Consider the following 14,575-nt stretch of genomic DNA (forward strand, 5'->3'; position numbering starts at 1 on the left):
GTAACAAGAGCATAGCGTCACACGGAGCAAATGAAATACGGGAATTTTCGGAATTGGCAATGCAAAATGGCGGTAATATTGTAAAGTTTGGCATCTTTTATTGAATTAAGCAACACGCAAATCATCCATTGTTTGGACATTAATGCCCTGCTTTTACCGTTTGCGGCAGCCTGCGTTTTCAAAAAAATGAACGCTTGCAGCACAGTTTCACTTACTAATATCTTCGTGTAGGCCAGTCCGCCAATCACGACTGGAAGCGGCAACCTAAGGGAAACGAGGACGCAATAGAAAAAACCCAGACAACAGGACAAGCTGAGGTCAATATTTCTTTGATGTCGTCCTCATTTCCTTCGCGGTGCGATTTTCCATTTCACTTGTTCGTTTTAGCGTGCGTACAATGGCCGCTCCCCATGGATGCCCAGTTTCAGCTGTAAAAAAGGGGACAGCTGAGATTGTATCGCGCCCAGCATCAAAGTTGTCGCCGTTGCTTTTTCTTCTGCCCTATTTCGTTCTGTGTGGCATTTATTGCTTGACGCCGAGTGTCGCCCCTCTCTTTGCGCAGAACTTTCCCCCGGAGATGCTGTCATGCGTGCTGGTGCTGGAGCAGGCGCTGTCGGTGCGGGCGCTCCAGGAGATGGTCACGGCCGCCAACTCGGACACGGTTGGTGCACCCGCTTGTCCCGCAACCCTTCTTCCCCGCCCGCTTGCTGGATGGGAGACAGCAAGGAATGTCCGGAGTGATTAAGCTGCGACTCTGACCAGCACCGTATATTTCTTCGGTGTGGGAAGTTCTGGAAACTTGTCTCTCGGAAGCTGCCCCATCTGACGCTCCCGGAACGCGTGACACGACCCAGTCGTGGGCATGAGCCATGTCACGTAGCAGCGGGTGACGTTTAGACAGGCCCTTCATCTCATTTGCGTTGCTTGCGCAACTATAGCGATCGATAACTGCCAACGTATTCACTTTTGGCGCAGTGCATTTCAGTATCTGTGTACGCGGCTTAATTTGCGAAAGGTCAATTATTGATCACTCTCTGTTCGGCTCCGCTGCCCGGCACTGTGGCGCGGCACTGAGGCGCGGCACTGATACCCACTAGATGGGAGCAAGTGGCGGAAAGTAACGAAGACGAAGACGGAAACGCCGGGTGGCTGTCGGGGCCTAACGAGCATCGGCGGCCCGAGAGGCAAAGGTAACGCAGAGAGTAACTTCACCAGTCTTATAGTCGCATGTCTTAGTGAGCAAACACGCAGAAAGCGGTACTGAAGGTTTTTGTTGTTGAAAGGGATGATCAAAGTAGACATCAAAAGTGACCTTAACAGTAGGTTTTAACGGTGGGTGGTGCCATTACTTCAAGTCAGCAGATGCGCTCTTTGCTTTGAACCGAAGCGCGTCTTAATGCCTGGTGGTCGGAATGAGCGAGTTTGCTGTTCTGTTTGCTTTAATTCAGTGGCCAGATTCGCTCCAGCGTGATAGCACGCCGAAGCTGTCGCCTTTGAGTGCGCAGAACCTGCGCACGAACCGCGCAACAGAGGTCAGAAACGGCTTCTTTTCTAGAAACCTAAAAATTCAGGGGGGGGGGGGGGGGGGGTCACTTTGTTGACCTGAAGTGCGGTGAGGCGAAAGCCTTAAGCGCAGTGTCACTGCTTGTGTCACTGACGCGTGGTAAAGATGTTAAGCTTCGCCTCTAAGAGTGGAACGCGACAGCGTCTTGCAACGCTGCCTGGGAGTCCACAGAACGCCATCGCCCGTTCGGCTCTACGCCTTGCTCGACGGTAAATTGGTTTTTGAGGAAAGGAAATTTATCTCTCTCGCATATCTCGGCGGACACCTAAACCTCGCCGTAAAGGAAGGAAGGATGATGGGAGTGAACGAGGACGCCGTATTAGCTAGACGCGCCTTTGTTCATTCCAACCCATCGAGCTTGCATGGCGGAGTGGTCAGCGTGCTTGTCTCGTACTCCGGAGGCCCTGGTTCGATTCCCCTACTCCACCAATTTCCTACTCGGTTTTATTTATTTATGTGGTCTGACTAGAAAGGTTCATTCGTTGAATACAAACAGCGCAGTAGACGGGACCAAGAAGAGAGAACTCACAGACACAGGCGCTGACTGTCAGCTTAAAGAAGTTTATTGTAGCAACGGCAATATGTAACAAAACTTCGTGCTAGGCTAGTTGGCGGGACATAGTTGAAACTTGGTTCAGCGCGAAAGACGAACACAAAGAAAGGAAACGACACACACGGAGCGCTACTAACACCTGATTTATTGATAAATGCAAGAAACACATTTATAGTTTTCACACGCATGCGCACAATCGGGCGGCTCCAGGCTACTTTCACAGTTTTAGATGGCTCACACTTATCTAAGCTCACATTATGTCACTGAAGAAAGCGCGGGAACCGGAGAAGGTTGATAACTCTGAACATGAAAATGACAAAAGGAAAAGATATGGATGGGATATGACCGAAACATTTCGAGAATCGACAGACGAAAAAGAAACGGGCCAGGATGTTACATGACGTTATATGACGCTGTCCAAAAACATACGCTCAGCCGAGTACAAACTTATGGAAGGGTCGCTGATGCACTGGCTAGACTTTTTATGAATATGAAAGGCCTCCAAAATAGCTCTTGATTTTGTGCTTTTACCTCTGCCTAAAACCTTTGCTTCTTTGAACCGTGGCGCGCAGTTGCACCCCATTACGTGCGAAACTAGATTCGCAAGCTTATCTTTATTTATCAGATTTTGAGCATGCTTCCTTAAACGGTCATTGATGCAATATGTAGAACCCATAGATACGTATCAACCCAGTAGATACGTTGCCAAGAAAGAGCGAGAAAAACATGAAAAAGCTTTCGTTGAATGCACAAAGGAAGTCGTCTGCGATATCCCATTATCGTGTACATCATCATACATTGGACAAACTGGGCGCTGCTTGAATGACAGGCTCAGAGCACATAATAGAGACATTAAAGACGGCACAAGAAAGAACTTGCCTGAACACGTGACCACGTGCCAGCGCACTGCCACTTTGGACCGGACAAAGGTTCTTAAACGCTACAAGAACCAGCTTGAACGTGAAACATTTGAAGCGTATGTCATTCATAAACGAGGAGAGCAGTGCGTCAGCACTCCTTCCATTAACTTGAAAAGAAAAGAAATCAGATTTCTCGATGGCTGATTGCGATGAAACTTGTAACCTATTTTTAACGTTTTCATGTTTTTTATCATGTGGGGGAGATATGGGTTCTACATATTGCCGTTGCTGCAATAAACTTCTTTCAGTTGACAGTCAGCGCCTGTGTCTGTGTGTTCTCTCTTCTTGGTCCCGTCTACTGCGCTGCTTCTATTCAAATGATGTACCAACTAGCCTGGCTTATTCCTGTGTTGAGGTTAATTAGGCTAATTGGTCTTTACCATTGTTCTAATGCCATCCATCATGCCCTGTCACTCACCTGTCAAGTGATGGAACTCTCTAGAATGTTCAACTCAATGTCTATGAAGCATCTGGAAACGTCTAAATATTAATAATGGCTAATGACAGTTAAGCATGATTTGCACATTTCGTGATACTACTTAATGTCTGGTTAGTGATAGTTAACGTGACCTTAACTACTACACTGATTAATTAGTGTTAGTTAAGGTACAGGCGCAGGGCACAGTCCCACATGCCACTTCTTAACTACTACTAATTACGAATTAATCATTTAGTCATTAGGTACAATGATATAATCATGAAATCCCTTTATAGCATGTTCCGATGTCTTTCGATTGCACCCGATTAAGTATCGACTGGCTATTGGTTGGCATATGCCCATATAAGGCACGCATCCGAAACGCGGACACATTTGCTAACACGTCTTGGTAACGACAGTATGAGGCATTAAAGGTTTTCGCCTTAATAAAGCGCTCTTCGTACCTTGTGGACAATGCGGCTGGCCAGGGGCCTTTGTTTGGCCACCAACAACATGGGCCTTCGAGTAAAATATGCAGCCTGCAAAGCTCCTGTCGCAACATTTTTTTCAGCAGCGTTTGTAAACAAGGACAGACCACGGATACGCATGACAACATACAAGCTCTTAACTGCAACTTTATTCAGAAATTCCCCGAGCCACTGCATCAATACCCGTAAAACAAGCGCCCACCAGGAGTACAGAAGGTGCAGTCACGTGGCGAGAGGTGGGCGGCACACGCAAAATTAAAGAACCAAGAATTAGAATGAATGATCCTAACAAGATTATATGTAAATTCAGACAGCAGCCTACGCATGGTTAACGAAAAACAATAACAAATGGTGAAATGGCGACCGTGAGCCTTGTACAAGCGAGCAGCTAACACATCCGCGCTTCGTCCTCGCTGTCTACGCGCTGCTGAAAAAATGATGACCCACGCGGAACGCAGCCTGCGCAAGTTGTGCGTTACACTCCTCGCCCATGCGTCAGGTTCCGGAATGTGCGAGAAAACGATATATCAGTGTTATAGAAAGACTCGTATTAAGGTAAAAAGTCGGAAAAGGTGAATCTTACTCCATGGCTAGTGTTTGACGCGTTTCCCCAGTTTTGTGGCATACTATACTTCTGGCATCCCTTGGGTCTCAATGCTGCAGATATTAGTGTTTCCAACTCATGCACTACTGCTCACGCTTGACGCGCCCTCTTTATTGATTGTTCGCACCTCCTGAAAAGCGTGTTCACTTGCGTACAATGTTTGTACTACATGATCTCAAAATATGGAAGCCGCGCTTGTCCTGTCCGCTTCTCTTGTGTGTCGCGTTCCTTTTATGTTTTCAAATCATCTTCACTCTCCTTGCGTTTTTACATATTGCGAGTTTCAGGAGAATCATTTTTCGCTACGAAATGAAGCGGCACGCAAAATGCGTGAGTGAGCCTGCCCGCTTCCTTAAGTCCTCATTATTATAATGGTTTCTGTGTAAAGCCTGGAACAAGAATCTCCGCTCGACGTCCCTCACTTACAGCATAGCAGACTGTTAACGCGGATAAGCAGTACTCAGTTCTAGGCCATGTTCGCGCGTTTTGATTCATGTGGGTGATTAGCGGCCCCACCACCTCCCAACGGCCGCTATCCACTTGTCAAGACTGCAGCAGGCTAAGAACCCTAAGCGACATTTGCCGATGACCGTAGCGATGCGCTTGAAAGCTTCCCTTGCTCAGCCTTCATCTTTGACCACAAATCCTTTACATATTCTATTGTCCTTCACTTAAACAGTGTGCCTAATCTGCCTTCTTCTGTTTGTTTCTCACTGCTGTCTGTGAGCAGCACTGACAGCGTTCATGACTCCTGTCCATGCTGCCCTTTTTTTCTTTTCAAACACAACTCTGCGCGTGTCTAAATCCACTTGCAGAGCTTTCCTTTTGCTTGCACGGAGTTTCTCGCGTAAGCTCTCGGTCGGTCATCCGCTGTCTCTGTCGTGCAGCGCTTACCGGCGTTGAATCTGCAAGAGCCTGCGAAGGTCAAAAAGTAAAGGTTTCCTTTCAAGAGAAGCTGCTCCCGTTCAGTAACCAGCCGAGTTCATTGACGTTTTCATTTAATCAGCATGTGAACATGGCCAACTTAAGTTCGTGCATACTAGGACGACTGCACCACCACTTGCTTTGCAGAAATTCGCCGAAAGGTTTTCTCGTTTGGGCGATCACATGCCAATATATGAATTATGTACGGGTCTACGTCGTACTATCTATCCATCTATTTATATAATCATCGTTTAAAATTCAAGTTTTAATTCAGCACACTGGGACGTGACTGAACCGGCAATCGCTCGTTGTGACTGAATGTGGACTAATAAGACGACTGACGTTCCGATACCGGCGCAGCTCGAGCAAAGAGCTACGCCACGCTTCACCACCTAAATGCAGAGGACAGTCAAGAAAGATTTCAAGAAAGAAAGCCTAAAAGTCTTTCTTTGCTGCCGTTTGAGGTGAAGAGGTGGCGGTGGCTGAAATGCGCCCCCCCCCCCCCCCCCCCCACCAGTAGGCGTGCCCCATCGGCAACACTCACAGTAGGAGGCTGCCAATTCGGTAAGTTGGGAGCCGGTCGCTGTGTAAAATTGCAGAGCAGACGCTAGACGGGCGCCAACAAACCAAATGGGGCAGTTTGTGTCGCATTTAGCCCCTTCATTGCGCTGTTTCAAAAAGAACGCTCGCATTGTGTGGCAGATCAGCGTAATGGGCTCACGTCTACGGCAGCGCCGTCTTGTCCGGGCTGTTAAAAGGCACGGCCTTTCCGAAAGGCGACGTAGCGCTTTGACCGGTTGGGGTAATGGGACTACATAAGAAAAGTAACTTAATTCAAAAGGAACCAGCTGTGAACAACCGAGAAAGCCTCTCCGTCGCACCACGCGTTTCCGGAGAAAGAATACCTCGTATTCCTTGCACGCAGCGCCAGCATCAAAGAACGCGGCTCGTTGCTTCGGAAAGCCGGCACGCCCTGCGCACCCTTGTTCTCTGTGGGCAGCGGAGCACAAAGCGAATTTCCCTTTTTAGCCGCGCTCCAGCGGTCGCTTTGGTGCTGAACAAGGCGCGTCCCTCTGTGCCGCCCACTTCGGTGAGGCAGTCTTTTCTGGGCCCTTGTAAACGTTGTGAGGCGTGGTGGTGTCGAATAGGGTGCCCCCCCCCCCCCCCCCCCTTGTCTTTTACTGCGAGAGCAAGGAAGACTGGAGCAGTTTAGAGCTGTTTTTACTTCCATAGCAGAAGTGAAGTCACTATAGTGCTCGCCTAACAATCGGCCGCAAACAATTAAACGTAGTTTTTATGGGCTAGTTCTTCTTCATCAGAAGAAAGCTGACAAAAGAGCTAGCAAATGTGACTATTTTCTAAAAAAAAGGCTCAATTGAGGTGCTAAGCCACAGAACCAATTTATGCTCAACATCCTTTCACTCACGCTGCTACTCGCTGCGGCATGACGTGGCAATAGTTGTGTTTTTGATCCTCGGAGATCGGGGCAATGCGGAACTTCTTTTTCTCTCTTCGGACGCATCATGATACGGCGGAGTTACCGAATAGAGGAGAAGAGGACAAAGGTCATTTTCTGGCAGGCTTGGCAAGCACCCTGAATCCGTGAGGTGCGCTTTGTTCGTTGCATGCTGCATCAGTCTCATTCCTTTTGAAAGCTTCGTCAAAGAAGTTTTTCGAAGTTTGCGTGCAGTACGTCACAATTGAAATTTGGATGCCGTCTTGCTTCCACTGTAATAATTTAATTGCGCGTCGGCCATGTATTAGAAGGAGTAAGGAAGAGGGGGGGGGGGGGCGGAAGTACAGCCAAGCAAGTTTCCATTTCCCCCGTAACGCCCGGGGGGCAGCCAGTGGTTGCCGCGCGACGATCGCTACAATGGTGCATTTTGAATGGTGAGGAATCGATCACGTGACTGTGTGCAGAGTGACGTCGTCCAGCATCCTATTACTGTGGACGCAAAACTACTGGTACAAATAAACGGTGATGGTATTTATCCTCAGTCCTGTCGCAGCTCCGGCCCATGAGGAAGATTAAAAGACAGTTTTTTTTTTGTCAAAAGGTTAGACTATGAACGGTGAAGGCGTTTATGGCACCTAGTTAAAGTTATTACCGCGTACTAAGCTGATGACTAAAATCAGTTACGCAATTCAGCTATTACGTCTCTTCCTTTTCCGATTGGTTAGCAGTGAAATATTTTCTTCATTTCCCAGCAGCAAATGCACGCTGCCGCCGTTTCCAGCCCTTATCGATGATGAGTGTTTTTTCGTCCGATAAATCTCCAGAACTGTACGTTTCAGTATTTCACGCGACTGCGAACCAGAACTAAAGACAATAAACAACAACACACTGAGCGATCTCTGCAAGTCTTCTTACATTTATATCTGCCACATTGTACTAGGTGCAGAAATAAATTCGAGGCTTTTGTGTAGCTGACAGTTAGAGTGACAATGCAGATCGACATTTTTATCGCTTTAATTGTGTGGAATCTCCAGAACCTCAATCACATTTTCGCCTTTAAATCTGGGCATTCCGGTACCATACTTTTAGTTCTTTTCCCTGTACAGTGCAAAAACATGCGGACATCCGGTAGCTAGCCTATTTTTCCCAACTTCAAGCACCTACGAACCCAGAAAGAGTGCCCCAGTTCCGATGTCATTTAAAATTCGAAAGTATGAGGGACATGGTGCTTTTAAGCCGACACGTTCAGAATAAGCGACCTCTCTTTAAAGAACAGTTTCAAGGTCTGCACTTTAATTCGAGTTGGGGACTGTTGTTCAGAACAGAAGATGGCTGCTCCGGGGTTGTCGTCTTTCACGTTTTCAAAGTATTTCGGCTCGCTCATTTTGCTCCGTTTTCTTTTCTTCATTTCAGGGAAAAGGGACGCAGTCGGGCCACAGAACCCTTCTGTACGGCCACGCCGTGCTCCTGAGGCACCAGAACAGCAACATGGTACGCGCACCAGACTCATCTGTCTGGCGTCTCCGAGCCCAGTGCTTGCGGCGCGGCCCATTTGAGGCTCCGAGCGGCGCCGGAGTCAACCTTGAGCCTTTGTTCTGGCAGCGATTCGCTTTGACCCACTTTCCGAATGAGAGGCCTTTATATATTCGCGCGTGCAACGCCCCCCCCCCCCCCCCCCCCCCCCCCACAGAAAGTTTCCTTATGTACTCTTATCCTGTCAGGTATTAGTTGCGTTTTGTTTACGTAAAACAACAGTGTGGAAACAAGGAAGGTCAATTATATTTCAAGCTTTCAGCTAAAAGAAGGCAGGAGTAATGTTGTTCGCAATGTTAGCTAAAACTCTTAGAAAAACATACAAAGCAGAAAGGGGCTAAGTAGTGCATTCGAACATTCAGATTTACGTTCGTATGTGGCACTGAGGGAAGCAATTCAGAAGTTGTCTGTGTCCACAGTCTAATCCCCAGTTGCATTGCTCCTGCCTCAAACAATGTAACAAATCTTATAAATAAGAGATAGCGTTGAAGCGAGGTTTGTAGGAACAAAATTAGCTTTAAGGGTATGGTTGGGAAGATTATAATGTAAGGATTTCTTTTTAACTTTCCTAATACCGATCATTCCTCCAGGTTGCATTTATTTCTTCTAACGTACACCGAAGGCGATCAATGTTTTTGAGACACTTTAGATAATCTCCGCTTTCGGATTCGTGTTTCATCCAGATTTTGGGTGGCAGCGGTATTGTTGAACAGCTAAACGAAACGGAACGAAAAGAGCGCCGCTGGCCGCGGAGACTACTATTCATCTCCCCAAGCGCCTGATCTGCAGCCAGCGGAAGTAAAAGGGGCAGGGGAGAAGACTGGGAGTCGAAAAAAGGAAGAGGAGATAGATTCCCGTTCGCGTTTCCGTATTCAAAAGCGAAGAAAATCAATTTTATGTCACTGACGTCAAAACTCGGCTTGTTCATTATTGATTGATTGATTGATTGATTGATTGATTGATTTATAAAGTCTAGTGCATCAAAAGGCAAGGAGCAATGAACGTGATGAGCGTACGCAGCGCTATTTGATTTCTCCAAGTTGTAGCCCTTCTTTACCAGCTCACCTTTCTGCGAACTTTTCCACTGCAGTACCTGGCCTGTCTTTCGAGCAGCTCATACAACGACAAGCTTGCCTTTGATGTCGGTCTCCAAGATCACTGTCAAGGTAAGCACAAATGAGACAGCAGCCCACAGTTATTATGGTTCTTCCGCCCACATCTAGCGCGCCAAATCTTTTGAAATAAAGCACAAAGACTTGAGATGAACCTAAATAAACCCGCCCGCATTATGGATGAATTTATTGTTGCAGCTATACTTCTGAGCTCTCAAAAGCTGAAACATACCGCTAACCGCCCACATTGAATCGGCACTCTTAAGCAAGCAACGTCCAGTTCTACTTCGCACCTTACTTATACGCCAACTGTGGAATGGCGCCACTGTCTGTAGCAGCTTCAGTCTTGACAAGACCACCTAAAGGCATCTGCAAAAACCACAAGAACTATCGCCGTTTTTTTCTTGTTCTGGCTCAACGTTCGTTTAAGCCAGCCGCTTAGAAGCTAAGGTCGAGACAGTAGTTCCCTTCTCGGTTCTTATCTGTGGCACAATCTTTCTGTTCGCATTTCGCCTAACTGCAGCGCTGCTTTTCCGACAAGGTGTCGCGATATGTTCTCGGCGGCGGACATTACTTCAAGGCTCGTTTCGCGGATGCGTTCGACGACTGCAAGCCTGCGCACTTGAAAATCTCATGTGATGGAGCAGGCATTTTTTTTCTTTTTTGCCTTCCGATAACAGTGAATGTTTTCTTGACGAAAGCAGGCCTAATGATCTGTAGTTTGTTCATTTCCTTTCTTACTTTTCCGCTCTTCGTTGCTTCGCAAGCTCTTGCTATTCAAGCACGAAAAGCGGCTGCAAGAAACGGTGAATTACTAGGCTGACATCTCAATGACACTGTGTCCTCAAAATAAGAGTGGCGAAGTAATCCGTGCTACGCCTAGACAGCAGGGATGCATGCGTGTTGCCACCTTTTGCCGCTTTAGAAAGCGCTCTTACTGTCGCTCTCCTTGTGTAGTAAATAATCTCGGCTGATTCTTCAGAAGTCGAAATCGCAATCGGCGATTGGCAGCAGTGCTTCTGGAAGATTCCGCCGATGTCGACACTATTTGAGTTAGGTCAGTTTCAGAGCCGAGCCAAATGGTCGTTCCATCGCGAGCGCCGGTGATCGGGGAGAGATGTTCTTCACTTGTTCCCACCCCCACTGCTCTCTGCGCATGCGTAGCGTTGCTATAGCGACGAGACCCGGCTAGTCGCGTCGTCTGCTTCTCACGGAGAAGAAGGAGAGATGAGCAGGTGTTTGTATAATAGAACGAGGAGACGCCATGGTGGAGAATGACTAAGAAGCTTAGGACAGTATACGCTGGCAACAACAGGTCAAAACGAACATCAAAGAGGAGCTCCACGAAACCAGGGCTGATAAATGAAGGCAAAAAATGGGAACAATAGAATCGTTACGGGATTACAGAGGTGGTGAGAATAAAATTCGGAAGGAAGCGCTGTATGATAATTCTAGAAGCAGTGCCCTTTTATTTCAGGCTAGATCAGGTTGCGTTAGAAGCACACAGTCTAGAAGCAAGTATGAGCGCTGAGATGGTATTTGTGCAGCATGCGGGAGCAATGTCAACATGTTCTGGTAGGCTGCTAACCTATACAACCAGTGGCCGTATTCTATAGGCTCCCCATTCGGTCCTCTCTCATTGGTCACCCGGTTGGTCACAGGCGTCTGTGGCAAGCGAACCGGACATTGGCGACCGGGCCTGCCTTGTTTTAGGCAGTTTATAGACTGTCCATGGACTTTTTTCCATGCAGTGTACAGAACATTCTATAGACAATCTATTGACTTATGGACGTGTACTTTTAGTAGACGTTTGTCTGTAGACAGTCCATAGACTATGAATGGACAAAAACAAATATCTATAGAAAGACAATAGAGTCTGCAAGAAGTCTATAGACTCTCTACAGACCATTTTTATAAGGCCTAGCCACTGGCTGCATATCGCAGCCAATAGCATGCAGTTTAATACAACCAACGTTTAATACAAAAGCTTTCTATTCTAAACCTTCATCCTAACGTGCTAAACTGGATCAAGGCCTTCTTAAGAAATCGGTTTCAGTCAGTCATTGTCAATAACCAGTCTTCCAACCCTCTCCCTGTAACATCCGGCGTCCCACAAGGCTCTGTTCTTGCACCCCTATTGTTTTTAATATACAGGGTGTTTCACCTAAGACTTTCTGCAATTTTTAAAAATAAGCTATTTGAATTAGATGCGCGCTTTTTCTGGCATAGCATTGTCAGTGGTGTAGTGCATCATAATGCAGCTAAGACGTGCTAACTAGCAGGCTTGTTAACCAATATTTAATAGTTAACTTTTAAACTAGTACCGTTGGGCTCCTTAATTATTGAGAGGCATGTAGCCCACCGTAAGTGATGTCCATATCCGTTTTTAGAATTTCGAGAACGCGATTATCCTCGGCGCTGTGCCCCAACAAATTTTGGCTATTTCGACGAGTTACGTGCACTGGAGAAGTTGCTTTGCCTGCAAGCTTCTCAAACCGCATGTATTTTGGCGCGATGTAGGCGAAATCTGTTGGGCCACAGCGCCGAGGATAATCGCGTTCTCGAAATTCTAAAAACGGGTATGGACATTACTTACGGTGGGCTGCATGCCTCTCAATAATTAAGGAGCCCAACGGTAATAGTTTAAAAGTTAACTATTAAATATTGGTTAACAAGCCTGCTAGTTAGCACGTCTTAGCTGCATTATGATGTGCTACACCACTGACAATGCTATGCCAGAAAAAGCGCGCATCTAATTCAAAACGCTTATTTTTAAAAATTGCAGAAAGTCTTAGGTGAAACACCCTGTATATTAACGATCTCCCACAGTATGTATCCTGCCAAATTCGAATGTTCGCTGACGACTGCGTAATTTACCGCCAAGTAACAAACATAACTGATCAAGAAGCCCTCCAGCAGGACCTTAACCAAATTGAACAGTGGTGCGCAGATTGGCTTATGGCCCTCAACCCTAGCAAATGCAAGCTTCTTTCCATCACCCGTCGCAAAAAGTCATGCCTTCCAATACAAAATCGCTAACGAGTCCGTAGAATCTGTATCATCTTTCAAATACTTAGGCGTCACATTATCTAATGACCTAACATGGAATGCACATGTTGCTAACGTGATATCATCGGCTAACAAAACTCTGGGATTTCTTAAACGTCACCTTCGCCTCACCTCACATCACGTTAAATTGCTCGCCTACAAGTCACTCATTAGACCTAAACTTGAATATGCATCCGCCATATGGGACCCGCATCATATTAACCTCGTAAACGACCTAGAAGCCATTCAAAACCGCGCTACAAGGTTCATTCATTCTTCTTACTCCTACGACGTCAGTGTTTCAGCCTTAAAAACCAAATCAGCACTATCGCCTCTTTCCGTTCGTCGTCGCATAGCCACGCTATCACTGTACCACAAGTTCTTTTACTCATCACTTAACCGTGCCCCTTATATCATGCCAGCATCATACATTTCCCACCGCACTAGCCACACGCTTCAAGTTTTTCGCCCACGTGCCCGAACTGTTACTTTTTCAGCCTCCTTCTTCCCACGTGCAGCTAAAGATTGGAACGGCCTTCCCCAGCATATCGTCGACATCACCTGTCCTTCATCATTTGCAAGCAATCTAAACAACATTTTTTGTTCATGATCACAAATAGCATTTGTCTTGTACCTTTTCTGCTAATCCCACCCCTTATGTAGTACCCCGCGAGGGGTCTTTAAGGTAATAAAATGAAAAATGAAATGAAATGAAATGAAATCAGGTCCGGTGGCCTGCTGTTAGCCGAGCGCTGTGATGCACCTCACCATTGGCTGCATATTGCATCTAATTTCAGCCAATGGTAAGGTCTGGTCGACAACCATCCAATAGCCGGGTCGCTAGCCACAAACGCCTGAATATCTGAGTGACCACTGACAAAGGACCGAATGGACGCAAAATGGACAACGGAAAATGGAGAGCCTATAAAGGCCCCAGATATCGCGGAGTACACCGTGAGCCTTCCAGTAGCTTTTGGTTTTGGGGATACTGAAAGTAAAATTTAGACGTCAGATATTGAGAAGACTACACCACGGGTATTGGATAAGCAGAATGGGGAATTTGCCCGAAACAACACAGAAATTGAAGAAATATAGCTGGGCACATGAAAAATTGCCTCAAATGTGAAAAAACAGCCGACAGAAACGGTACAGAATTTAAAGCTAAAAATGTACGAAGCGAATTAAACAACCACTTTAACCTACTGGACAAGGGGGCAGTAGCCATCGCTCCGATACAAAGGGGATACCAGAAGTTATCTATGAACATATTTAACTGGATTGTGGCAGTATTCATCCAGATGTCAGTGCAGGTACAGCCACTGTGCCGGAGGCCCTGTGGTGTAGAGGTAGGAAATGAAATGGGAATTACACGTTAGCAAAAAGCGATTGGCGGGTTCGTGGATGTGAAGCAGGGCACGGACATAAGGATAGGAGTTCGGGATTAAAAAATGGCAAAAGCGCAAAAGTTCAGGATCTATATAAGTAAAAAGAAAATAGTAAATATATAAATAACGCAATGAAGGTACACAAATTGGTTAGAACTGCCAACGGAGATTATACGAGGTCTGTTAGAAAAGTATCCAACCTTATTTTTTTTTTTGCGAACACCTGATGGATATGAAACATGCGCGCTTGCACCAGCAGACCTTGAAGTGTCGTGCGCATGCACGAATTTTTTCCCGCCTGCCAATGGCGTCAGTCGCTGGGAGGCAGCGTTTGAGTGAGGTAGTGCGCAGTGCTCTCGTCGGTTTTTTTAGTGCAAGCAAAATGGCGGTGCGACAGGAGCAGCGCTAATGCATCAAATTTTGCCAGAAACGGGGCTACAGCCAAGTGGAAACCATTCGGAATATTGCCGCGTCTGCAACAATAGCCGCTCGGCGGCTGTTCGGCACGCAGCTCGTGCGCCCCGCTGTTCACCGCTGAAGAAGACGAAACTGGTCGTTCCATCCTGGCCG

General features: G+C 46.7%; 1 protein-coding gene across 5 annotated transcripts in view; it reads left to right on the top strand.

Moving 5' to 3' along the window:
* The window catches only part of LOC149326706 (ryanodine receptor-like), a 542,398-nt gene that overhangs the window by 99,205 nt on the left and 428,618 nt on the right, over positions 1-14,575 (top strand). For all 5 annotated transcript variants that reach the window (XM_089563500.1, XM_089563501.1, XM_089563503.1 and 2 more), the window contains exons 3-5: positions 563-661; positions 8,341-8,418; positions 9,551-9,626. In XM_089563500.1, coding sequence (XP_089419626.1) covers positions 563-661; positions 8,341-8,418; positions 9,551-9,626 — 253 coding nt within the window. The remainder of the gene's footprint in view (positions 1-562; positions 662-8,340; positions 8,419-9,550; positions 9,627-14,575) is intronic.

This window comes from Amblyomma mixtum, chromosome 10, assembly GCF_055824585.1.
Source record: "Amblyomma mixtum isolate Tamu chromosome 10, ASM5582458v1, whole genome shotgun sequence".
Classification (NCBI taxonomy): domain Eukaryota; kingdom Metazoa; phylum Arthropoda; class Arachnida; order Ixodida; family Ixodidae; genus Amblyomma; species Amblyomma mixtum.